This window comes from Macrobrachium rosenbergii, chromosome 41 (genome assembly GCF_040412425.1).
Source record: "Macrobrachium rosenbergii isolate ZJJX-2024 chromosome 41, ASM4041242v1, whole genome shotgun sequence".
Classification (NCBI taxonomy): domain Eukaryota; kingdom Metazoa; phylum Arthropoda; class Malacostraca; order Decapoda; family Palaemonidae; genus Macrobrachium; species Macrobrachium rosenbergii.
Window position 1 is genome coordinate 28675314 of NC_089781.1, and position 24938 is coordinate 28700251.

The 24938-nt window shown below is 41.7% G+C and overlaps 1 protein-coding gene across 1 annotated transcript in view; it reads right to left on the reverse strand.

Moving 5' to 3' along the window:
* Window positions 1–24938, reverse strand: part of LOC136827069 (cell division cycle 7-related protein kinase-like) — a 142038-nt gene that overhangs the window by 18259 nt on the left and 98841 nt on the right. The window contains exons 14-16 of the mRNA XM_067084822.1: window positions 2873–3078; window positions 909–1077; window positions 35–184 (exon numbers count right to left, since the gene is read on the reverse strand). Coding sequence (XP_066940923.1) covers window positions 35–184; window positions 909–1077; window positions 2873–3078 — 525 coding nt within the window. The remainder of the gene's footprint in view (window positions 1–34; window positions 185–908; window positions 1078–2872; window positions 3079–24938) is intronic.

The window sequence follows — 24938 nt, forward strand, 5'->3', positions numbered from 1 at the left end:
CTGATCCACTAAAAAATGTAATGGGGAAACTCACCAAATTTTGATGCAGCTTTTCGTATAGTGTAAGAACCAAGAAGTGTTGATATTTCAGCCAAAGTTGAAAGATCATCAGCTGCCTTGAAAAAAGGGTATCGTCCACTCAACAGGCACAAAAGAATAACGCCAACAGACCACATGTCTACAGCTGACGGAAACAAATAAAATTACATACATATGGCTGGGAGACTAACGTACTGCCTAAACTTTTGATTTCTTTGTGATCTATAGCCGTTAAGTTACTATTCAATGTCAGATGTCTTTCCCATATAGTATTCAAGAGTTCTTAATGTTTGTAACACTAATGAAGGACTTCATAAAGTAGATTCATTGTTAAAAATATTTTATGACAAAAGAAGGAATTTTAAACTTGACAACATAGAACTGCACCATTTCATCTAACATACTACATAATATAACTTTTGTTTTATGTCCACAATTTTGTGGGTTTTCTAATGTTCATACTGAAGGGCATGACTTATCTTTAACTGGCAGCTTTCGGTTATTAAACAGCTCCATATCTGCCTTGCTATATGACGCCAATAACAATTAACATGTACAGTTTAGATCAAGAATTAAGATTTCTTCTTTAAGACCAGAGTATTTTACATATTGTAAATACTGTTGATGTCTATTTAAGAAAGGTTTTTATTTTTTCTTATTCATGGAAATTTGAACACTGCATTGTGCCAAAATATGATTGACATATCTAAATACAGTACAATGTTTTTATGGAACTGCCAAAACTGATACGTATTACATGATTTTTTTTATCATGTTTGGATTAGTAAATGCTTTCTACTTTACATACTAATTTAATGTCAAAGTCAATAGTTGGAAACTTTTACAATTCTATCATTTATAAATGTTACCTGTTCCTTGGTCTGGATGGCGCAAGAGAACTTCGGGGGCACGGAACCCAGGTGTTCCAGCTCTTGGTGCATGCTGATTGCTCCTACCCAAGCATACTGTACAGACTCTTGCAGTGCCATAGCAATGGCAAGAAACTGGCTGGAGAACACTCCCAGACTTGGTATGAACCTACATTAGACAAGATGAAAACAATTTACAGTATTATAGGCTACAATGCTAAGTCAAACTGGATGATGCCCAACTGAATTTGACAATAGAACCTCAAATTTTTCCATTGACAATTTCTCCTTTACAAAACATCTAATAGTTTTGATATTTCAGTTTTTGTACCTGTAAGCTTTAAAACTTGACAAATTAAATTACAAACTTAGTAAATGTCTTGATGAAAGGATCGCAAGATTAGCATTAGTGAGCAATTTCTTGAGATATTATCCTGACTTGTTCTTTTTGCATAAATAACTTTCTGTCAATATTATTGCAAGAAATTATTTAATCCTCAGTGAAATGCTAAGGAGATCATATCTCAATGCACCAACATGATTTCCAGCATAAGTACAGTACTCTGTTGGCTAAGAAATCTCCACTTTTACTGAGCAGTTTTCTGTAATATAACAAAAAAATGAGAGTTCTTCTTAAATCAAACAATTTTGAGTGCCTTTCATTTAGCACTTACCTGTATTCCCAAAAATTTCCAATGTATACAATAAGCATATTTTAATTAAGCTCCTGATCCCTAATACTAAAGTTCCTTTAAAGTCCCTCAATTTTTACTGACAATAGCAATATTATTTGACCTTTAAAAATTTAATACGAGGCTTAAGCAATCTTTGTTCCCATCTGCTTTGAAAGATACAAAAGAAGAATATGATATTTTAAATTCAGTTGAAACATCCTCTGTACAAGAAAGATTCTTCCTTATGTCTCCATGAATCTGGGAAGTCAAGATAATAGAGAGAGGAGAGCTTCAGATTTCCCTGTCATGGATGCAGTCACTCTTTAGTCCCTCAGAGGAGACCAAAGAATTATCAAATGATCCTTCTGACTAGACCTAGGTAGCTAGTAACTACTAAATAGGTCACTGTGGGAAACATACCAATCAACATCCATCATTAGTGGAGAGACTTAAGGTTCCTGCTTAAAAGTGCTGGAATTCCTGTTATGCATTCAGATTAATTGGCTTATGTATACTTGATTATCTAGTCTACCTTTTTTACTTTCTGTTCTCAAGTTCTGTATTTTACTAAAACATACTGTACTTTGTACTTTGAGAGTTTGCTGACCACGGAAAATCTGTTCTAGAGTTTATATTTTGAAGGATTTACACTTTTTCTCCAGCACTTCTGCACATGAGAACAATGGCAAACAACAGTTGTTTGTCAGCCTTTGCTGTACTCCAGAAAGACATTCTTGTCTTTGTTATTTATGCTATGACTTCCCTCTCATTACAGCCTTCTTACAAATTTCATCTCAAGCAACATGTTTTCCACCACTGCCACAATGAAACCTTCAACTGCATTTACCATGGGCTTCTGCCCAAAACTGTCACATTTGGTTTAACATATTCAAATGACTATACATCTAACAACAGAAGCATGGTCTAGGAAAAATATACAACTTCATTATCTATTTATATCAAACTATTACAATTACAAAATGCACTCCAGTCAGTCTTTACTTCATTTTTGGTCTCATCAAAGTTTCTGATAGATTCAAGTCTGTGTCAACTTAAGTTTTTACTAAAGCAAAAACATATTTACATTACACAAATGCATATCATTTCTTTGTTTAATTAAAAGCACAAAAAAATCAAAGCATTTTTAAACAGGCAAATTCAAAATTCCCTTACCTAGTAAGATCTTTAAAATGTATAAAAAATTTTCTACAACCTGATGGTATCTCTAGAGAAATGATTTTTATTTAATATAAAGTCTGAGTTGGGTTTTCAAAAATGAAAAAACATTACCTCTTGCAAGACTCTGTTCCCTTTCACAAAATTTGATCTCTCTTGGTTAATGCTAGTGGAGTCAATGATACCGGAAACTCTTGGACTGCATGCTGGAACTTTCTGCAACCTATGTGGAATGCCATGGTTAGCACAAGATGAATCTCCACTGGTCGTTGAGCCCAACTTAGAACTTCCAGCTCTCATGCTTGCTGTTCTGGTAGTGGCTGAGCAAATGAAAAGTACAACACTTTATTAAATTAAACAACTTCTTCACAAAAATCTTTCCTGTTCAAAAATATCTTATGCATATGAAAACACTGTATACAATAGGATAGGTCTTCCAAGTACATTAAAGCACGAAAACAAAAAAGTCATGCCTTGTATATACAATCCATTTATTTAGACAGTCTAACATTTAAGATGTTCATACATAAAATATTTTTTCAAACATACCCATCAATCATAGATCCCTCATTCACTGTCCAGAAGTCCCCACACCTGTGTATCCATGTCTTACAGACAGAAGTGTATGAGTGCCAAGCACATATTTTTCAGTACTAACTGACCTCATTCTTTCACATACTGTATACAGTATTGGATGAGAAGCAGTATGAACCAGGAGATGGGGGGTGGGCACTTCATATTGGATTGATGGGTTCATATCGAAAAAATTAATTTGTTTATACTAAACCCAACAATCATATTGCCCTATACACAATTTACATGGGAGGTAAAGTAATTGAGTCTCACCTTTGCAAAGACCAAGTGGGTTCAGTGGGGCACTTGGGGACAGAATAAGTATGGAATCAAGATTCCAAGGTATTCTCATGGGGCACAGCAAATAGCTGAACCATCAGAGTAAAATAGAAAGTTTGTACTCTGACACCCCTCAAAAAAGAGGTGAGGATCAGCTAACCATTCAAGTCAGATGTAGATATGAGAAATAGACAAATAGCCTATAATGAACAGAATGAGGAATAGAAAAAGAATACATCTTCTGGCATTACCTGCATTCATAAAAGTACTTTCAATGTTCTTGAAGGCTAGAAAAGTTGAGAGATCCCTCAATCTCTTATTTGTCCTGCCTCTTCTTCTGAGGTGCCTGAATATGCACAAGGGATGACCTACCTCAGCCACCTGGAAAGAGTGTTTTTGAGGACACATTCCCTATGCTGATACATCAACAAGAAGTATTTGTGGGACTCTCATCTCTGATGTGTTTGATTATCTTGAAGAAATGTTGGATGGCTCTTATAAGACTAAGAAAAAGGTCAAATACATCACTGGATGCCAAGACTGGAATTGATGCAGTGGAATGGTCTTATCTGTTAGCTATGTGGGTCTTGGTGACAAAATCAGGAGTGAAAGACAAGCATACTGAAGAACAACTATTACCATGCATAACTGCCAGAAAGTTCATGCTACTCACATACTGTACACATCTTAAAAAGGCAAAAGCTTGCAGAAAAGTAGTCTTTATAATAGGATGCAGCATAGAAACTGATCACAGTAGTTTGTACAAGACCCTGGTGGGCCTTGGGATAACTTATGACAGGTCAGACTTTGACAGTTGAGCTGTTCTGGGAGGGAGACTTTTCTCAAGTTGATGGGGGTTACAAATGCACTAAGAATAGATGCATTAAGTGGACTGATGTCCATTTCACTACTCCAGCAAGAGACTCTGCCTTACTTTGCCTGGTAAATTTTGATGGCTGAGAGTTGGCATAATGGAAGATGATTGCAGCAGTAACTTCCAAAAAGACTTACTGCTAAGGCCTCCTCCAATAACCTCCAAACATGCAGAAGCGAGGTGCACAAGACTGCCTGGAACTTGTGGATGTGTGACTACTTCAGGAGCCTCTTCAAGGTTGGCAAGGACCTGGGATGGTCCGCAAGCAGATGAAAAGAGGCCAAGTACCAATTTTGCTGTGGTCACACAGGAAAAATCAGCATCATCCTAGAGTGGCTGCAGCTCTGAGCATTGTTAAGACCTGCCAGATCAAGGCAAACAGAGGGGAAAGTAAGTGTTGAGGAAGCCCTATCCATGATGCATGGTGTTCAGCTTCCATGCCATTGGATACAGTTGAGCTGGGTCAAATACTGGATGCTTGCCTGTCCAAGTTCTTACAATGTACTGTCATTGACACAGGGTATGCACCGCATCCACCAAACAGCCTTGAAAAAAAGCAGATTCCAGCAACCACTCTAAAGGCAAACTTGCTTTCCCAACTGAGACTGCCTGTTGTGTGTTCTGCCTGCTTGACACAAAACTTGGAGCCACCTAAATTCTGTTAGTCTCTGCCCACAAGAGGCTTTCCCATACCAGAGAAAACATAGGTTTGGATATTGTCCTTTCCCTGGTTTCTGAGGTCGTCACTGTGTTGATGTTTGTTTCTCCCTCATTTCTGTGGTAGGTCACTGTGGTGATGTTTGCCATAACTCCAACAACTTTGTCTTCTGCTCCTTCAACATACAACTAAAAACCAGGCAAACTATTTCCAGTTTTAGGAAGCTTTTACTGTTCTGCTTCCTGTCTGCCTCCAACCAAGATCCTGTTGTTTACTGTCAAGATGAGCTCTCTATCTGTATGGTGAAGCACCCTTGAAGAGGTCTTTTGAAAGTCAAGGAACCATATGGACTCCTAACCTAGGATGGTCTACGTCCTGACACCATCGGAGATCTAGAAGTAGTTCTCTCTAGGAAGCAACAGAATACATATCTGGGAGAACTGCCAATGTTATGGAAGTGTCAATCTCCACCCACAAATACAGTGCCATCCTGGATGGAACCATGTCTGATTTCCTCCAGATAATTTGAAGTCTCAGTTACCTGCATAAGTCGCATAACTTGGCCAGAACTAACTAGTTGTCCAAGCACCTACAGAGCCTTATAGCAACTGGGGAATCTGGGCTGCCACTGGTACTGAATTGAGGAGTGAAAACCAGCCAAGTTGTTATCAGGTCAAGACACAATGCAAAGAACTAAAAGATCTTGCCAATTCAAACAAAATGCAGGTTCTTCCTTAATGACAAATATATTCAGGCATGGAAGTAAGCATCCAGCAGATCCAAGGATGCCAGCAAGTCCCCCTCCCTGGTGGACTGCCTTACTGACCCATCCATCTCTACCCTCATGGAGGTCTACTACAAAAAACTGTTCAGCTTGCCAAGGTTGACAATCAGAAGCCTACCTTGTGTCTGCTTCAAGACCAAAAATATAAAACTGTAGAACTCTGTAATCTGTCTTTCACCTCCCTTATAACCTGTTTCCCAGTCATCTCCACCTTGTTATTCAAGGCCTTGGACCTCTACTCTTGACCCAGTACACCCCTTAGTCCATGAGATATAATGTAAGGAGTAGAACTCTTCTCTAGGGAATGGAGTGTAGTAGTAACCCGCACGAATCACAACCACTATCCATGGCTCTGCCCATATCTCTTCCCATGACTTCCCACATCTTTCAAGACAACCCCACTGGTGGAGAAGTGCATTGTTCAACAAATTTATGCTAGATTCCTGATAATCCTCTCAGGAAACAGGAAGGTCAAGGAGGTCGAGAGCCTCAGGTCCTCTATGAGAGGTCTTTGATGACAGCATTACACTTCCTCATGTCAAAGTTTGAGGTAAAAATCTACCTATGGGCCTTGGCTGCTACAGCCAAAGACTTTACCACCTCTGTTATTCAACTAAGTGCAGGACAGAGTAATTGGCAACAAAGGGAAAACAAATATTGGGTCTTGTCCAAACAGCCCTGAATATGCTGGGTGCAGCCAATGGATGATTTTGCCCCTTGCAGTTCAAAGATCTTGGCGGGTAAGGAAGAGGAAGCTTCAGAGCTAAATTCTGCTGCAAAAGCCTCTTTCTTGGAACAATGCAGTTGTTGAAATTTGTAAGCCTCACAAACACAGTCCTTTCTTCAAAACCAGAAGCTTCCTTGTGCATGCCCTTGGAAACTTCCTCATCATAAAACTCAACTGAGTTGTGTGCCAGATCAAAACAAGCCTTCCTGAAAGTGACTAGGATAGTAGAAAATGAAGGTGCCTTAAGGGTAATTGGATGAGTACTCCTTGACCTTTTGTCTGGTGTCACACAGGCCAACAAGGCAACAGCAAAACTCTTAACGTGACTGTCTGTTCAAAACGAGGAAATCGAAAAACCTTCTACAGAGTACAAGTCACAGCAAACTCCTCACAGATGCTTTCTTTTTGGGAATGGGTAGAGGAGTCAAAACCAAAATTGTTGACAAAGTCTGCCTGAGTGGCAGTTTATCAGACTATGGGCTGTACTGATGATCAGAGGACCTGGACAAAGAGCTGCAGCTGCTTGAAGAACAACACCTGGAGTAGCTGGAATAACAGTTCCAGTGAAATCATAAACCTATGAAGACTTCCTTGAATAATGCTCTGCTGCAGAGGTGCATGAACATGCCTGGATTAGTAATGAAGGAGCTCTTGGAGAAGACAATTCTAGGATGGCTGGAACTGGGAAAGGAAATGTCTGCTAGACTCAGACACTAAAACAGCACATCCAAGGAGACAGTCACTGAGAGTGGCAGTGTATCTGGAATACTGACACCAGCATATGCAGCAGGAGCAAGAGAGCACCACTAAACTCCTGGGTGATGGTGACACAGAAACATCTATCAAATTAGTAGGTAGCAGCACGCAGAATTGAGTAGTGAGTGAAGGATGCATAAAAAACAGCAGGTAAAGCAAGAACAGGCAGCAAAGCAAGAATCACTAACAAAGCAAGTGTAGCAGAAGCTGCAGGGATAACTAAATTAAATAGCCAAGGTGCAGCATTTTCCTGTACTACAGATATGTAAGGCACAGCAGGCAATCTCTAAGAAGGAAGAGTCAAAAATACAATATTGATAAATGATGGCACCAAAGTTGCTAACATGATCAAAACTGCTGACACCATGTAAGAAGGTATTGTAGCAACAGTGTTAATAGCAAGATTAGACAAAGCAGTCAGTAGTACCATATGCACAATGGCTGAGAGCAAGGCAATTTTAGAACAACCATCAGTGCAAAGGGAAGAGCAGAGAAGTGGCAAATCCGGTAGCACATGATCAGTGGACACCAGGTGACATATGTAGAAAGAAAACCAAAAAGTTGGAAAACATACACTGAAGAGCCAATGGTTTGGTGCCAATGGCCAGGCACTGAAACAGAGTTGTGCTCCAGCAGTTGGATATTAGCCAAATCTGACATAAAATCATAAGAATGTACAGTATTGAAGCAGCAAAATTCTGAGGTACAGGAAGTGGTATCATTAGAGTAAACATAAGTGTGAGAAGCCAACCACTGAGCACAGTAGGTGAATAGCCAATTATGGGAGCAGCCCATAACCAGGTAGCGTGATGAGCAGGGAAGTTACAGGAGCAGCCAGTGCTAATGGAGCAGTCCAGTCAGTGTGATCAGACATCTACAAACCCTCAGAAGCAGAAGGTGTGATAACATCACCACCCTATATAAGTATAACCTCAGTAATGCAGATTAACATGGAAAAGACCTTGTCTGGATTTACTGATTGTAGAGATTAACCAAATTTATTCATATTTTCTTTCATCAAAAGTACATTATAGATCCAAATTAATTCTTAATTCATCAGAGACATAAAATCTTTAAAAATAATGTTTTCCTTGTCCTGATACCTTGTTGCATAATATTGCATCTATTTTAATAATGACATTTTTATGAAAAAAATTATATTTTTGTAATAAAATAAAGTTTTATATATACTTACCCAGTAATTACATAGCTATTAGTTTCTTTTAACCGGCAGCTGAAAATTTTGAAATTGCAGGTCATGCTAATTTGTTTTGGGTGTAAGAGAAGGTACAACATAGCAAAGAGCTTCAATTTGTTTATGCCCTGATGTCCAAGTGACGGGAGGCAGGTGGGCTCCGATCATGTAATTACTGGTTGTGCTCCGATCATGTAATTACTGGTTGAGCTTCAGACTGTCACACGATGGGCCGGAGTTCAATTCCACCGACCGGCTGATGAAGAGTTAGGGGAATTTATTTCTGGTGATAGAAATTCATTTCTCGCTATAATGTGGTTCGGATTCCACAATAAGCTGTAGGTCCCGTTGCTAAGTAACCAATTGGTTCTTAGCCACGTAAAATAAGTCTAATCCTTCGGGCCAGCCCTAGGAGAGCTGTTAATCAGCTCAGTGGTCTGGTAAAACTAAGGTATACTTACTTACTTACTGGGTAAGTATATATAAAACTTTATTTTATTATAAAAATGTAATTTTACATAAGTAACTTACCCAGTAATTACATAGCTGATTCCAACACTGAATGGAGGTCGGAATGTTGGACATATCTACCCCAAAACATTATTAATAGTAATGAGTTTGAGAATAGAAATTTGCTAACATTGAATCAATGTTGTTGAACCTTACCTGATAAGAGAGCTGCTACAAGTAGATACTGCCTCTGGCTGGTGTTCATCTTATCCAGTAGAGGCGAGGCGGTAAAGCTTTGAAGGCCTACTACTACAGTGGGTGCTTTGTAGCGATGGACTAATTTCCGAGGGCTAGCAAAGTACAACAAGGTGCCCCTGCCCAGGGTGCAGTACCACACAAAATAACCCGAGTAAATAGTCACCATAACCACAACAAACCAAATTAAAAACACCAATACCCAACCATAAAAACCAAAAGACTGGAGGGTACTCCAAGTACATAGTACTCCCAGGCTCCCCAAAAACTCCACACCCTAAGCAAGGCGAAGAGATTAAAGAAAGGATATTGCTTTCTACGTTTCTTCACCCAACACCACGCCAGCCGTGCAAAACAGACCCATGGTACTGCACTGATCGTAAGTAGTCTCGATATCCCTTAAATAATGCGATGCAAACACCGACTTGCACTTCCAAAACGTCGCTTGCACAATTGACATGAGCGATAAATTACGATTAAACACTAAAGATGTAGCGACCGCTCTTATCTCATGGGGCTTTACCTTGTAAGGGGAGAGAGACTCTTCGCTCACCATGGGGTGTGCTTCTGAAATCAGATTCCTCAGAAAAAATGCCAGGGCATTCTTAGACAAGGGTCTGGAGGGATATTTCACAGAACACCAAAGATTCCGTACCACAAATGTCCTTCATTCTGTGAAGATAAAACTTCAGGGCCCTTCCTGGACAGAGTTTGCTTTCTTCTTCAGACGGCCCAACTATCTCGGACAAGCTTTTAATCATAAAAGAACGAGGCCATGGATTTGATGGCGATTCGTTCTTAGCCAGAGAGTCTAGGGAAAAGGAGCAAACTGCATTCCCGAGAAAATCCGATGTTTCTGTCTAAAGCATGGATTTCACTGGATCTCTTGGTAGTGGCCAAGGCAACCAGAAAAAGAGTTTTTCTGGTTAGATCCCTTGAAGAGATAGATTGCATGGGCTCAAAACGTGAACTGGACAGCCACTTAAGTACCACGTCTAAGTTCCAAGACAGCAAAGGTTTTTCTTTAAGCTTTGCGGTATCAAAAGACTTAATAAAGTCGGACAAATCCTGGTTAGATGATAAGTCCATTGCTTTATGGTGGAAAACTGAGCTAAGCATAGCTCTGTAGCCTTGAATGGTAGAGGTGGAAAGTCCTTTAGTGGGGCGTAGGAACAAAAGAAAGTCCGCTATTTCCGCTACAGAGGTAACAGAAGAGGACATGTTAAAGAGGACATGTTATTTCGTCTGCACCAGGACCTGAAGATGGACCATTTAGCTTAGTAGACATTATATGACGTCTGTCTTCTACAGTTCGCAATTGCGTCTGCAGCCGGTTTTGAAAAGTCCTTCTTTTGGAGCAGTCGCCAAAGAAGACAGGTTTTGGTGGAACTGATGGAAGTGAGGTTGCCTGAGAAGTTATTGCTTCTGTGGCAGCAGTCTCAGGAAGTCCACAAGAAGTTCTAGTAGATCCAGGAACCACTCTTTTGCTGGCCAGAAGGGGGCTATCAAGATCATGGACAGGTTTTGATGAGACTGGAATTTGTTGATGACTTGTCTCACTAAACTGAATGGGGGAAAGGCATACAGATCTTTGTTCGACCAATCCTGCAACACCGCATCGGTCGCCCATGCCAAAGGATCTGGTACTGGTGAGCAGAAGAGAGGAAGTCAGTGATTCCTGGAGGATGCAAACAAATCTATCATGGGTTTCCCCCAGAGCTTCCACAGATCCAGACAAACCAATGGGTCTAATGTCCACTCTGTGGGAAGGATCTGTCTTTGACGGCTCAACTCATCCGCCAGAACGTTGAGTCTCCCCTGGATAAAACGCTTCATCACTTGAGTGTCATCCTGGTGTAACCAAAGAAGACCCCTTGCCGCTTCGTACATGGAGAAAGAGTGGGTTCCCCCTTGTTTCTTGATGTACGCCAGTGCCGTCGTGCTGTCTGAATGCACTGCTACTGTCCTCCCCCGAATTTCTGATGCGAAGCACTGTAGGCCCAGAAATATTGCCTGTAACTGTTTAACGTTGATGTGCCAGCTTTGCTGTTCCTGAGACCAGGTCCCTGACACTTCTTTTAACCCCAAAAGAGCTCCCCAACCTAGGACGGACGCGTCTGAAAAGAACTCTAGGTGGGGTTCAGAGGTTGAAGAGATTTCCCTTCTGATAGTCTCTTCCTGGCATTCCACCAACGAAGGTCCTCCTTGATTTCTACCGTTATCAGGAACACAAGTGAGTCCAGAAACTTTTCCCTGTTCCAGCTGGCTCTGAGGAAGAATTGGAGAAGTCTCAGGTGAAGTCTCCCCAGAGTGACGAATTGTTCCATGGGTGAGAGGGTGCCTAGAAGACTCATCCACTGATTGGCTGAGCAAAAGTTTAGATCCAGAAATTCTTCCACTGTCTAGAGACATTTTTCTATTCTCTTTGGGACTGGAAAAACCCGAAAATCCAGAGAGTTGATCGTCATTCCTAAATAAGGAATCATGAGAAGGCGTCAGGAGAGACTTGTTCCAACTGATGAGAAGGCCCAATTCTTGGGCCAAGAGAAGAGTCGTACGAATGTCCTCCATACATTGAGCTTTCGAGCAACATAGTAGCCAGTTGTCTAGATATAGGGAGATCTTTATCCCCTTCAAATGAAGCCATTTCACACTTGCGGCGCCATCGACAGACCGAAGCACAGAGCCTGAAATTGGAACACCTTGTTCTGAAACACAAACCTGAGGTACTTTCTCAAATTCAGATGCACTGGAATGTGAAAGTACGCGTCCTGCATGGTGATGGATGCCATCCATTCTCCCTGGCGAATGGATGCAAGGACTGACTGGTTTGTTTCCATCTTGAATATTGTCTTTTTGACAAAGACATTTAGAGCACTTACGTCCAAAACGGGTCTCCAGTCCCCCGATGACTTGGGCACCACAAAAAGACGGCTGTAGAACCCAGGGGAATGAATGTCCTCTACTACCTCTATAGCCTCTTTCTGAATAAGTGACTCAACCTCTAGGAAGAGAGCAGCAAATCTCTCTGAGCCTGGAGAGTAAGTTGTAAATTCGACAGGCTTGCGGATCAGAGGAGGTTTGTTCAAAAAGGGGATAGTGTAGCCCTCCTTCAGGACAGACACTATCCAAGATTCCGCTCCCTTTTGTTCCCATCGTTCCCAAAAGCGGAGGAGCCATGCTCCTACCTGAGTATGGAGGAATATGGTTTTATTTCTTGAAGTAAGACTTGGAGGAGGACTTCGTAATGGAAAGCTCTGGGAAATGGGTATATGGTCTTGATCTAGTTTGAGATCTAGAACGGGAGCTCTGAAAGGGAGTAGGCTGCAGCAGAGACAACGATCTGGGAGGAAGAGTCGAAGAATCCTTGGGTGTGTCTCGTAGATTTGGAGAGCAGGTCCTGAGTGTTCTTCTGTAGGTCAGACGCGATGTCCAGAGCTATACCCTGTGGAAAAAGATACGTCTTGTCCAAGGGGGAGAATAGGAGGGCCGATCTCTGAGATGGAGTGATGCCTTTTGACATAAAAGAACACCAAAGCTCTCTTTTCTTAAGTACTCCCATGGCGTACAGACTAGCTAACTCCCGCGTACTATCATGAACGCCCCTGTCAATACAGGAAAGTACTCCTAAGAGATCCGACGAGATTTCTTGAGGTAACAAGGAGCACTCTCTAAGTTTGCATGCCAGAACACCCATTGCCCAGTCTAGGAAGCTCATCACTTCGAACACCTTAAAAATATTCTTGAGAAGGTGTGCAAGTTCCGAGGCTGAAAACATAATTTTGGCTGAGGGGAATGCTGATCTCCTAGCCAAGTCGATAAGGCTGGAGAAGTCTCCCTGACAGGAGGCAGAGACTCCCAGGGAAGGAGCTTCTCTGGTCATATAAAACCTGTAGCTCAATCTAGATAACTCAGAAGGTGGGAAACAAAAAACTGCTTTGTCTTGTCCCCTCTTCTCAGAAAACCACCCTTCTACTTCATCCAGTGCCTTCTTTGCTGAAGAGGAAAGAACCAACTGAGGGAGCTTCCATAAAGAAAGTCGAAACAGGAACGGAGGGAGTAGCTGGCGAAAAGAAGCTTGCAGGAACCTTAACAGCACAGAGTATGCCGACGAAGGAGCATCTTACTCTGGAACAACCTCTTCCTCAGAAGAGACAGGAGAAAGCGATAAGTCCGCTGTCGTCTGAGCTGTAGGAGGAGTCTTCTGAAGCAAACTGAGAATATTATCCAATTTGCTCTGAATCGGGTCAACTGGAGGAGGAACAATGTCCAAGACGACACTACTAAGAAGCGGTGGAGAAGCGGGTGCCAATGGGAGCTCGGGGGGCACTGTGGAGACAGAAGCCAGTAGCGAAACTTGGTGAAGGGCACCAGTGGGCGCTCAACCACAAACGGGAATTTGGGCACCTCGACGCTAGTTGCTAGTGCTGATTGTAGAGATGAAGGTGCTGGGTGCAGAACTCCTGATGCAATAGCTCCTTTATTCGACAACGAACATCTCCGCACCACAAGGCGCTTAGGCACCACTTTACGACCGTCGTCAGAAGAAGCAGAAGAGAATTGTTCCGGGGTACCCCAGTGACTACATGATGGGCGCGCCGAATCCTTGCCCTTCTTACAAGGAACAGGGGAAGAAATCTCAAACTCCACTGCGGGCGTGACCTGTCTGCATAGCGCCGTGTGCGCCTGGGGCTAAAATCTTCGGAGCTGGAGGACATACAGTGAGCCTTTGGTTGCAGTCTGAGATTCATCAACAGACTGAACCGAGGGGGCGACTGCTCCGGGGCAGACCCCAACGACCTCCCTTAGGCTGCCAGTTTGACTCCTCCCAGGTGCTGGGAAGTATGTCAGGGACCTTGGCCTAGGAGAATCGGCGGGCTGAACACAGCCACCAACTCCACCACCACTGCACTTGCACTGGGCGTCACGGGGTGCTCTGACTCACTTTCATCCATAAGCACTTTCACCGATGATGCTAATTTAGCGATCGATTGCACAATTAATTCAAAGCGAGTGTTGATTTTCGACTCCAGACTGGCAATGGTGTTGGGGTCGGAAACGTGAGAGCCAGGTAAAGGATAGGGTTGCACAGGTGGAGGAGTTGGAATGGGATTGGAAGAAATTACAGGTAAAATTGCATCCGACTTAGCGGATGAATCTTGACTAGCTAAAGCTTTACTAGATTCCCTAGCAATAGCTTTGCTCTTCCTATCTCTAGCTAGTTTTTTAAGATGTGAATCTAAAGTCTTCCACTTCTTTAAATCCCAGTCACTACACTCCTCACAAAGAATATCCACTGAACATTTTGGCCCCTACATTAAACACAAACAGTGTGAGAGTCGTAAGATTCTTTAGTCAATCTAGTATTGCAGCCTTTGTTACAATACCTAATACTAGAACTACCAGTGTCAGACATCCTGAAAAATTCTAATACAAGCCCAAAAAACGGATAAAGAATCGTTAACCAATGATCAAAACTCGCCTAACACTATCTTAATTATGCCGAAAGGCTACAAAAATAAATACCGGTACTTCACCAATTGAAGATAGAGCAAACAACCAGCAAAGTATAAATTTCAAAATTTACGCTGCTGCCAACCACAGTCCTTCAACCACAGCCAACAGAAACAAATTGAAACTCTTTGCTATGCTGTACCTTCTCTTACACCCGAAAGTGGTCGGGGCACGTCGCCATAACCAAAACATATTAGCGTGACCCGCAATTTCAAAATTTTAAGCTGCCGGTTAAAAGAAACTAATAGCTATGTAATTACTGGGTAAGTTACTTATATAAAATTCAAAATTTAAGCTGCTGCCAATCACAGTCTTTCAACCACAGCTGGCAGAAACAAATTGAAGCTCTTTGCTATGTTGTACCTTCTCATACACCCGAAAGTGGGCTGGGCACGTCACCATAACCAAAACAAATTAGCGTGACCCGCAATTTCAAAATTTTAAGCTGCCGGTTAAAAGGAACTAATAGCTATGTAAAATAAAATAAAGCTTTATGTATACTTACCCAGTAATTACTTAGCTAAGAGTTCCTACTCGAACGGCAGTTAGAATTCTGAATTCCGCAGCAGCGATTCTTTTGTTTTGTGCAGGTAACTATGCCCCGCCCACTTTTGGGATACAACAGACGAACAACATCGCCAACATGAAAATTTGTTTATGCAAAAAAAGAGTTCATGTGTGGGGAGGAGGTTGGGCTCCATCCATCATAAGTTATACAGGCGGTCCCGGTTTCTGACGGGGGTTCCGTTGGGGTAACCGAAAGGGAACATCGTCGAAAATCGTCAAAAATCATAAGAAAACCTTACTTTTAATGCTCTGGGTGCATTGAAAACGATGTAAACTGCATTATTATTGAGTTTTACATCAAAAAAACCTTCAAATTATGATTATTCTGCCATTTTGGGGCCATAAAATGTCGTAAGCCAGGAAATAATTTTGATGAATATGTAACTGGCGGAACCGTCGTAAACCGGGGACTGCCAGTACAGCTTTATTTTAATAAAAATGTCATTTTTATATATGTAACTTGCCCAGTAATTACTTAGCTGATTCCACATTGAAAGGCAGAGGAGAATCATGGACAAAAGCTTAGGTTATTAATGATGAGATTATTGTTGTTCCTGCTGCAGGTAGATACTGCCTCTGGTTGGCGCTCATCTCAAACTGTAGCAGCGTGGCGGCATGGTCATAAGCACCTCTACTGAAGTGGGACACTTCGCAGTGAAGGAGTACTCCAAAGGCTGATGAAGCATAAAAACAAGCTTTGCGACGAAGGTGTACACTGAAGGCCAACAAAGCATACATAATTGCCCCTGCCCTGGGCACAGTACCACAAAAAATTATACACCAAAAACCAAAGTCACCTATACCACAATTTTAAAAACGTAAATGATCAAAAGATAAAAAACAAGACCACTACCCAACACTAAAAACTGGTGGGCACTCCAAGTACTTAGTACCCTCCCAGGCTCCCCAAGAACTCAACACCATGTTCAAGGCAAAGAGAAAAGGAAAGGAAGGGACACTTCCTACACTTCCTTACCCATCACTATGTCAGCTACGGACACAGGTCCCAGGGTACTGCATTTACCGTAAACTGTCTCGATGTCCCACAAATAATGCATTGCGAACACGGACTTGCATTTCCAATAAGTTGCCTCCAAGATCGCAGAGAGAGAAAAGTTGTGTCTGAATGCTACCGAAGTGGCAACTGCTCTTACATTGTGAGCTTTAACTGTCAATAGCGATAAGTCATTCTCCGCTATTTGCGAGTGTGCCTCAATGATGAGAGCCCTCAAGAAAAAAGAAATGGCATTCTTTGACAGGGGTCTAGAGGGATTCTTCACAGAACACCAAAGTTTACCAAACTGACCTCTAATCTTCTCTATCCGATGCAAATGGCATCTGAGGGCACATACTGGGCACAGCTCTCTCTCCTCCTCTTCCATGCCTACAATACCCATTAAGCTTTTAATAGTAAAAGAACGAGGCCAAGGATGCGATAGATTTTCATTTTTCGCTAAGAATCCTAGCAAAAATGAGCAAACTGCATTTCCTTGCGAAAAACCGATCCTTTTGTCCATTGCCTGAAGCTCACCTACTCTCTTAGCTGTTGCTAAGGCAACCAGAAATAGTTTTCCGAGTCAGATCCCTTAGAGAGGAAGAATGCACAGGTTCAAAACGAGGGTCAGGAAGCCACTAAGATCTACAGTAATACCCCGAACTTGCACGATTCGAGTTGAGCGAATTCACAGACACATGAACTTTTCATTGGAACCTAACTAATTATCATACACGAGTTTTTCACAGACATGCGAACATTTACGAATATTGAGAAACCCTGCAAAAGTGTTTGTTTCATTTTTTATGTAATTTATAAGTTTTCAAGCTCTCTCTCTCTCTCTCTCTCTCTCTCTCTCTCTCTTTTACTGAGATGAGAGAATTTTTATGGTACATGTATATGTTTATTTGTTTTGTATGATGAATAAATTTTTTACTGGTAATAAGTAATAATTTTCAAATAATAATAATAATAATACAGTGAACCTCGCTATCTTGGCGGTTCGACTATCAGATTCACGACTTCTTTCTGGATTTTTTCAACTATGTATGTATATTATAAGAGAAAATATAAGCGGATTTTCGGAAATTTCAAAAATAGTCGCGATATATGAAGACCCAAATATTTCATTAATTCCATTAATAATTATTAATATCTGCTAGTACTGTTGGTTCATTGCATTATGACATATAATTCAGTACAAAAATGAAATTAAACAAAAGATGCTTCACTGCATCATGGATTTTTCAGAAATATTCATGAAAAATTAAAATTAAAAAGTACCGCCATATCGACAGCCATATTGCGGAAAACAGCAATGTTTCATCATGTTACGGAGAAGAACATTTTTCAGAGCAAGGACTGGAAGCTTCCGTATATACCCACAGGCACTCGGACAAGGCACGTGAGTGGTACATAAGAGAATATCTTATCACTGTTGATGTTTCATCTTAAATCACTGTAAAAATAATTAAAATCCGAATTTCATCACGTAAGCAACTCAAGGATACTTATACAGTCTCGTCCCAAGCTACTGTGCTGTACAGTACACACCATTTTTTTCTCTCTCTCTCTCTCTCTCTCTCTCTCTCTCTCTCTCTCTCTCTCTCTCTCTCTCTCAATGAAATATGAATTACTGTATCATAAACTTTTATGTACAGAATTAAAAATAATTTCATTGATAAATTTTGTTTCTTTTAGCAACTAAAAATTATTTTCCTAATTCTTTTCGTTAGTAGTGAGCAGCTTCAGTCAGCTGATTCTCAGAACGTAAACAATACAAATATGGGACGATCTTTTTATGCATATTACTGTGATAGGAGATAAAAATAGTAATACAGGCACTCGGACAAGGCTTTTGTGGTACATAAGAGAATATCTTATCACTGTTGATGTTTCATCTTAAATCACGGTAAAAATAATTAAAATCCAATTTTTCATGTAAGCAACTCAAACTGTATACTCTCTCATCACCAGCTTGTCAAGACTTAGTCTTTCCCAAGCTACTGTGCTGTACAGTACACACCATTTCTCTCTCTCTCTCTCTCTCTCTCTCTCTCTCTCTCTCTCTCTCTCTCTCTCTCTCTTCTCTCAATGAAATATGAATTACTGTATCATAAACTTTTATGTACAGAATTAAAACTAATTTCATTGATAAATTTGTTTCTTTTAGCAACTAAAAATTATTTTCCTAATTCTTTCGTTAGTAGTGAGCAGCTTCAGTCAGCTGATTCTCAGAACGTAAACATTACAAATATGGGACGATCTTTTTTTATGCATAGTACTGTGATAGGAGATCAAAATAGTAATACAGTGTTTAAGTGCATAGGAAGTGTTTATAACAGTGTGGGAAAGGCTATAAAGCCTTTAAATATATACCATGTATATACAGTATATACCTCCCTAGGAGGGCCAAATTTCACTTATCGGGGGTTCTGGCCCCCACGGTGATAGACGAGGGATCACTGTAATACTATAACTGTAATTATAAAATTTTGTATGTGATAATATTTTAAACAAACAAATATTTTTCCCTCATCTTCTGTAAGAAGCTCGAAGGCAAAAAACTATCAGACGTGTCACTTTAACATGACAAGAAGGGGTAGTGATGCTGATTAGTGGTCAAAGGTTTCTTGTAATTCTCTCTCTCTGTCGGTAATAATTCATAAAAAATTTCACTCTCTTAACTAAGGACAACTGTTATCTCTCTCTCTCTCTCTCTCTCTCGTTTTCATAGTTAGCACAAACTACATATCACTGTTTCTCTGTATGTCTTTAGTCTTTAACTGTACAGTATATAACTTTAAATTGATCTAATTTTACCCGTACCATTTACAAACTGTAAATGCACCGTTCTACAACATACAGACATAGAGCATTTCAGAACAAAGAGAAAGAGACAGAATACAGACATTTTTAAAAACGAGGTTGAGAAGACTTCTAAAAATAGATCGGAGGAATGGGGGAGAGAGAAATAGTATACTAATCTTCACACTCTCCTATATTCTTACGTTAACCATTTATTTCTTTTTTTATGGGTAATGTATTTATTACAGTTACTTTAATTTCATGCAAAAGTTAGTTTAATACTGAATTTCCATCTTCTGATATCTAACGTAAGAATAACCTCTCTCTCTCTCTCTCTCTCTGTAATAATTCATAAATAATTTAACTTGATATTTCTAGTAAGGACAATCTCTCTCTCTCTCTCTCTCTCTCTCTCTCTCTCTCTCTCTCTCTCTCTCTCTCTCTCTCTCTCTCTCTCTCTCTCTCTCTCTCTCTCTCTCTCAGTCTCTGTAACAACTGATAAATAATTTCACTCTCTTAAGTAAGGACAACTCTCTCTCTCTCTCTCTCTCTCTCTCTCTCTCTCTCTCTCTCTCTCTCTCTCTTGTTCACAGTCAGTGCTCACACAATTTTACAACTTATTATTTCTCTGTATGTCTTTACCTGTACGGTAGATAGTTTAAATAGACCTAATTTTACCTGTATCATCTACGAAGTGTAAATGTGCTAGTGTGACAAATACGTTCTAAAACATAAAGACATAATAATTAAGAGTTGTAATAGTCAAAATAAAAAACACTGTTTGTTCATGAAAAAGCATTTCAGAACAAAGAGAAACAGATGTAGAATAAATTAGTTATTAAAAAGAGGTTGAGAAGACTTCTAAAAATAGATCGGTCGGAAGGGGAAAGAGACAGAAATTCTCTTCCAACTCTCTATTTTTATGAGAACTATATTTATTTTTTAAGGGTAATGTATTAAACTAACTTTTAAATGAAATTTAATTTCATATAAAAGTTAACTTAACAATTTGGGAGCATGAGCAGGGTCATATTTAGTGTTTACAATTTAGAAACAAGCATTTATTAGCATTTTTAGAGACCGTGTCAAACGTACACGAAAATTCACCTTGGGCGAGGGGTTCTGGAACCTAACCTTGCGTAAGTTCGGGGTATGACTGTACATCAAGATTCCAAGAGAAGGCCTCCTCTTTCCTAGACTTGGAGATATTGAAGGATTTAACCAGATCAGACAAGTCTTGATTGTTCGAGATATCTAGACCTCTATGGCGAAAAACAGAGCTGAGCATCGCTCTGTACCCCTTATTGTCAAGACAGACAACCTCCTTAGATGATCTCAAAATGATGAAAGTCTGCTATCTGAGCGATAGATGTTTCAGAAGAAGTAACATTGTTTCTTCTCCACCAACTCCTAAAAAGTGCCCACTTGGCCTGGTAGACATTATTGGAGGAGTTGCGTCTACATTTGGCGATAACCTCCGCTGTTGGTCTAGAAAATCCTTTTGCTCTGATGAGCTTGTAGACAGTCAAAATCCTATCAGGGCCAGAGAGGATAGACCTTGATGAAACTTCCTTACGTGGCGTTGTCTGAGAAGACTTGGAATCTCGGGAAGGAGCCTCAGAAAATCTACGAGGAGATCAATCAGATCCGGGAACCACTCCTTCTGTGGCCAGAAGGGAGCCAAGAGAGTCATTCTTACATTCCTTAGCACCTCTCAAATCATCCCGAAAGGAAGGAAGGCATAAAGATCCAGGTTGGACCAGTCAGGATAATTGCATCCGTTGCCCAAGCTAGAGGGTCAGGAAAGGGGAAGAAGAACAGAGGAAGGCAGTGATTCCTGGAAGTTGCGAATAGATCTATGGTCAGCTGACCCATTCCATGGGCAAAATTTGTTTGTGGCGGCTCAACTCATCCGCCAGGACACTGCACTGCCCTGTATGAACTGGGTGACTAACCGAGTCTGATTCCAATCCGCCCAGCATAGCAGGTCTCTCGCTACTTCGCAGAGCAAATAAGAGTGGGTTCCCCCTTGATGTTTGATATACGCTAGGGCCATGGTATTGTCCACATGTATCGCTATAGTCTTGCTGTGAACCTACGGCACAAAGTGTTGCATACGCAGATGTATAACCTTCAACTATCTTACGTTGATATGAAGTCCTTTCTCCTTCGAAGACCAACTCCTGGAAACTTCCAGATTCCGGAGAAGCGCTCCCCAACCTAGATCCGACGCGTCGGAAAAGAAGTCTAAGTCGGGGCTCACCGGAAAGAGAGACTTCCCTTCTATAAGTCTTCCTATGGACCTCCACCACTGCAGATCCTCCTTCATCTCCAGGGTTATCAGAAAGAAATGACGGTCCTGATGCACCCTCCGATCCCAGCAAGCTCTTAAATAGAATTGGAATGGTCTCATGTTTAGTCTTCCCAGTCTTACAAATTGCTCCAGAGAAGCCAGTGTCCCCAAGAGACTCATCCACTGGGTGGCGGAGCAAGAGGGAAGCGAGAGGAAGAGGTCTACCTTCCTCAGGCAGTCTTCTACTCTCTGGAGTGATGGAGAAGCCCGAAAACTCAGAGAGTCTATCCGAACTCCCAAATAAAGAATCTTCTGAGTGGGGTTCACTTGAGATTTCTCGAAATTCATAAACAGTCCCAATTCCTCGGTTAAAAGAAGTCTTCTGCAAGTTCTCCATGCAACATTTCACTGTGGTTGAACAAAGCAGCCAATTGTCTAGACACAGCGCGATATTCACTCCTGCTAGATGTAGCCTACCCGCCAAGGGAGCCAACACTCAAAGTGAAAACTTGCGGGGCAGTCAAGAGACCGAAACAAAGTGCTTGAAACTGATAGATCTGGTCCTCGAAAACGAATCGGAGGTATTTCCTTGAGTCCAGGTGAATCGGAATATGGAAATAAGCATCTTGCATGTCCAGGGAGATCATCCAATCTCCCTGTCGGATGGATGCAAGAACCGAATGGAAGAAGATTTCTTGACTGTATGGGGCTCAAATCTAACTGATCCTCGGGACCTGGAGCACGGTCTCTGATTCCTTCCACAAAAGGGCTTTGGTTGAAGAGGAGATGAGGGTTTAGCTGAGAAAACAGACCAGTCCATCTGGTGTTTTGTTAACTGGATCAGTGAATCTTGAGTCGATTTCTTGTTCAGGCTCGATGCAATCTCGCTTACTGTGGACTGTGGGAACAAATGTTGCTTGTCCAGAGGGGAAAAAAGGAGAGCAGATTTCTGCGGGGCCATAACGCCCTTCGATGTGAAAGAGGCACAAAGTTCACGCTTCTTTAGAACGCCCATGGCATAAAGGGCAGCTAATTCCTGTGAGCCATCTCTGACAGCTTTATCCGCGCAGGAGAGGAAATTAAACAGGTCTGAAGATTCATCACACAAAAATGTTGGATCTTGAAGCTTCTTGGCTACTGCTCCCACACACCAGTCGAGAAAACTCAACAACTTAAAGGACCTGAACACACTCTTCAATAGATGATCTATCTCCTGGGCTGAAAAGAACGTCTTGGCCGAAGTGAGAGCCGACCTACGCCCCGCGTCGATGAGCACAGAGAAGTCCCCCTGGGAGGAGGCAGCCACTCTCAAGGAAGGAACTTCTTCCGTTACGTAAGACAAATATCGCATATGTGCAAGACAAGGGGGTGGAACGCTAAAGCATGCTTTCCCTTGTTCCCTCTTCTCGGAAAGCCAGTTCTCTACCTGGTGCAGAGCTTTCCTCAATGAAGAAGAGAGAACCATCTTGGGAAGTCTCGTCGAATCTACAGGCTGATTGCTCATCATGAAAGATGAAGCTGGAGAGGAAGGAGCGGCCGGTGTAAAAAAATTAGGGAATTGCTGCAGAAGGAACTTGAGTAATGCCGCATACGGCGTAGAAGATGAGTCCTGATCCCCTTCCTCGTCTTCAGAAGAGATCAGAGACAAAACCAGGTCTAGATCAGGAGCTGTCTGAGGTGCAGGTTTCTGTAAAAGTTGAAGGATATTATCCAGTTGACGCTGCAAAGGCGCAAAGAGCCGGGTCTAACATGGGAGAAGGGTTATCACAAGACACAGGGTGCTTGGAGTCTTGAGGGGGCTCAAGCGCTAGAGGAAGCTCTGACGAAACAGGGCGTTGTCCGGCAGCTTCAGGGCACCTGGCTTCTGCTGGGCAGTTGGCTGCTTCAGGCACTTAGCTGCATCAGGGCACTTGGCCACATCAGGGCGCCTGGCTGCTACAGGGCACTTGGCTGCTTCAGGGGGCTCACCGATACCTTCTGCCGATACAGGATGCTCAGAAGGAACAGGGCGCTTATGCGAAAGCTGGAGCTGCTCGCTCAAAAAGTGTAGAAAGCTCGATCCTCGCTCCTGGCGCTGAGGAGAGGAGCAGTGCTCAGGACTGTCCTACTTGCTAGATGAGGGCTGAGGACTGAAGAAAGGCTCCATCACCCTTTTTGCAAGGAAGATGCAGGGACTGATCTTTACTTGAGAAATGTCTCTTAAGCTGGCAAGATTCATCAAGGATGCGACGAAGGCTGCTCTTACGAGGCGAGGGCTCCTCAGAACTTGACGAAAGCCGATGCAATTCTGAGACGCCTTTCCAGCGGCTGTCTCTAGTCGCAACCTGGGATGCAACAGGTTGGACCGAGGGGACTGCCAGTGGGCAAACCCCACTGACCTCCCTTGGGCTACTGGTATGCCTCCTCCCAGGTAGTGGGGAGTATGGCAGGGACCAACACCTAGGAGAATCAGCGAGACAAGCAGCCACCTCCTCCACTGACTCTTTACCGATAGCACTTTTTTCAAACTTGTCCATCAGGACAAGCACTGATGACCCTAACTGGGCCACTGTACTCACTACCAGATTTAATCACTGATAAAATTTATTCTCAAGGCTGGCAAAGCGATCGGGTTCGGAAGTGGAGCTAGGAGAAGGAGTAGGTGGTTTAGGAAAATTAACTGATGCAGGTGGGGAAGGGTTAACAGTTGGAGAATTAACAGAAATGTCAGCCTTATCAGATTTAAGAGTCAAAGCCTGACTAGCTAATTTCCCCTGGCTTTAGCAGCTGCTTTCCTCTTCCGATCTCTTTCTAACTTAGAGCTAAATGTGAAGCTAAAGTCTTCCATTTCTGCTCTCCCCAATCCCTGCACTCATCACAAGTCAGATTAATAGAGCAAACTTGTCCTCTACAATTGGAACACAAAGTGTGAGAATCATAAGTCAATCTGTCATCCAGGTATTACAGCCTTTACTGCAATACCGGAAACTAGAACTACTAGTGTCGGACATTCCTAACTAGCGGAAGAGTCAAAATCATGAAAGACAATTCCAGAAAGGTCACTATCAGGAAAACAATGCCGAAAAGACTAAAAAAATACTCAACCAAGGAAGAAAATAATGAATCCAAAATTCTAAGCTGCTATAACAATAACAGGTGTTGAATCTATGAGCAACAGAAACAAATTGTCCTGTTGGCGATGTTGTAGCTCTGTCTCACCCTGAAAGTGGGCGGGGCCTAGTCACCTACACAAAACAACAGAATCGCTACCGCAGAATTCAGAATTCTAACTGCCGTTCAAGTAGAACTCTTAGCTAAGTAATTACTGGGTAAATTACATATATAAAAATACTGTTTTCTTTATCCTGATACCTTTTTATTTAAAATGGCATCAATTTTCTTCTATTAAGAGTAAATGAAATATTATGAACTTACTATACTGTATATACAGATACAGTACAGTATTAGTACTTT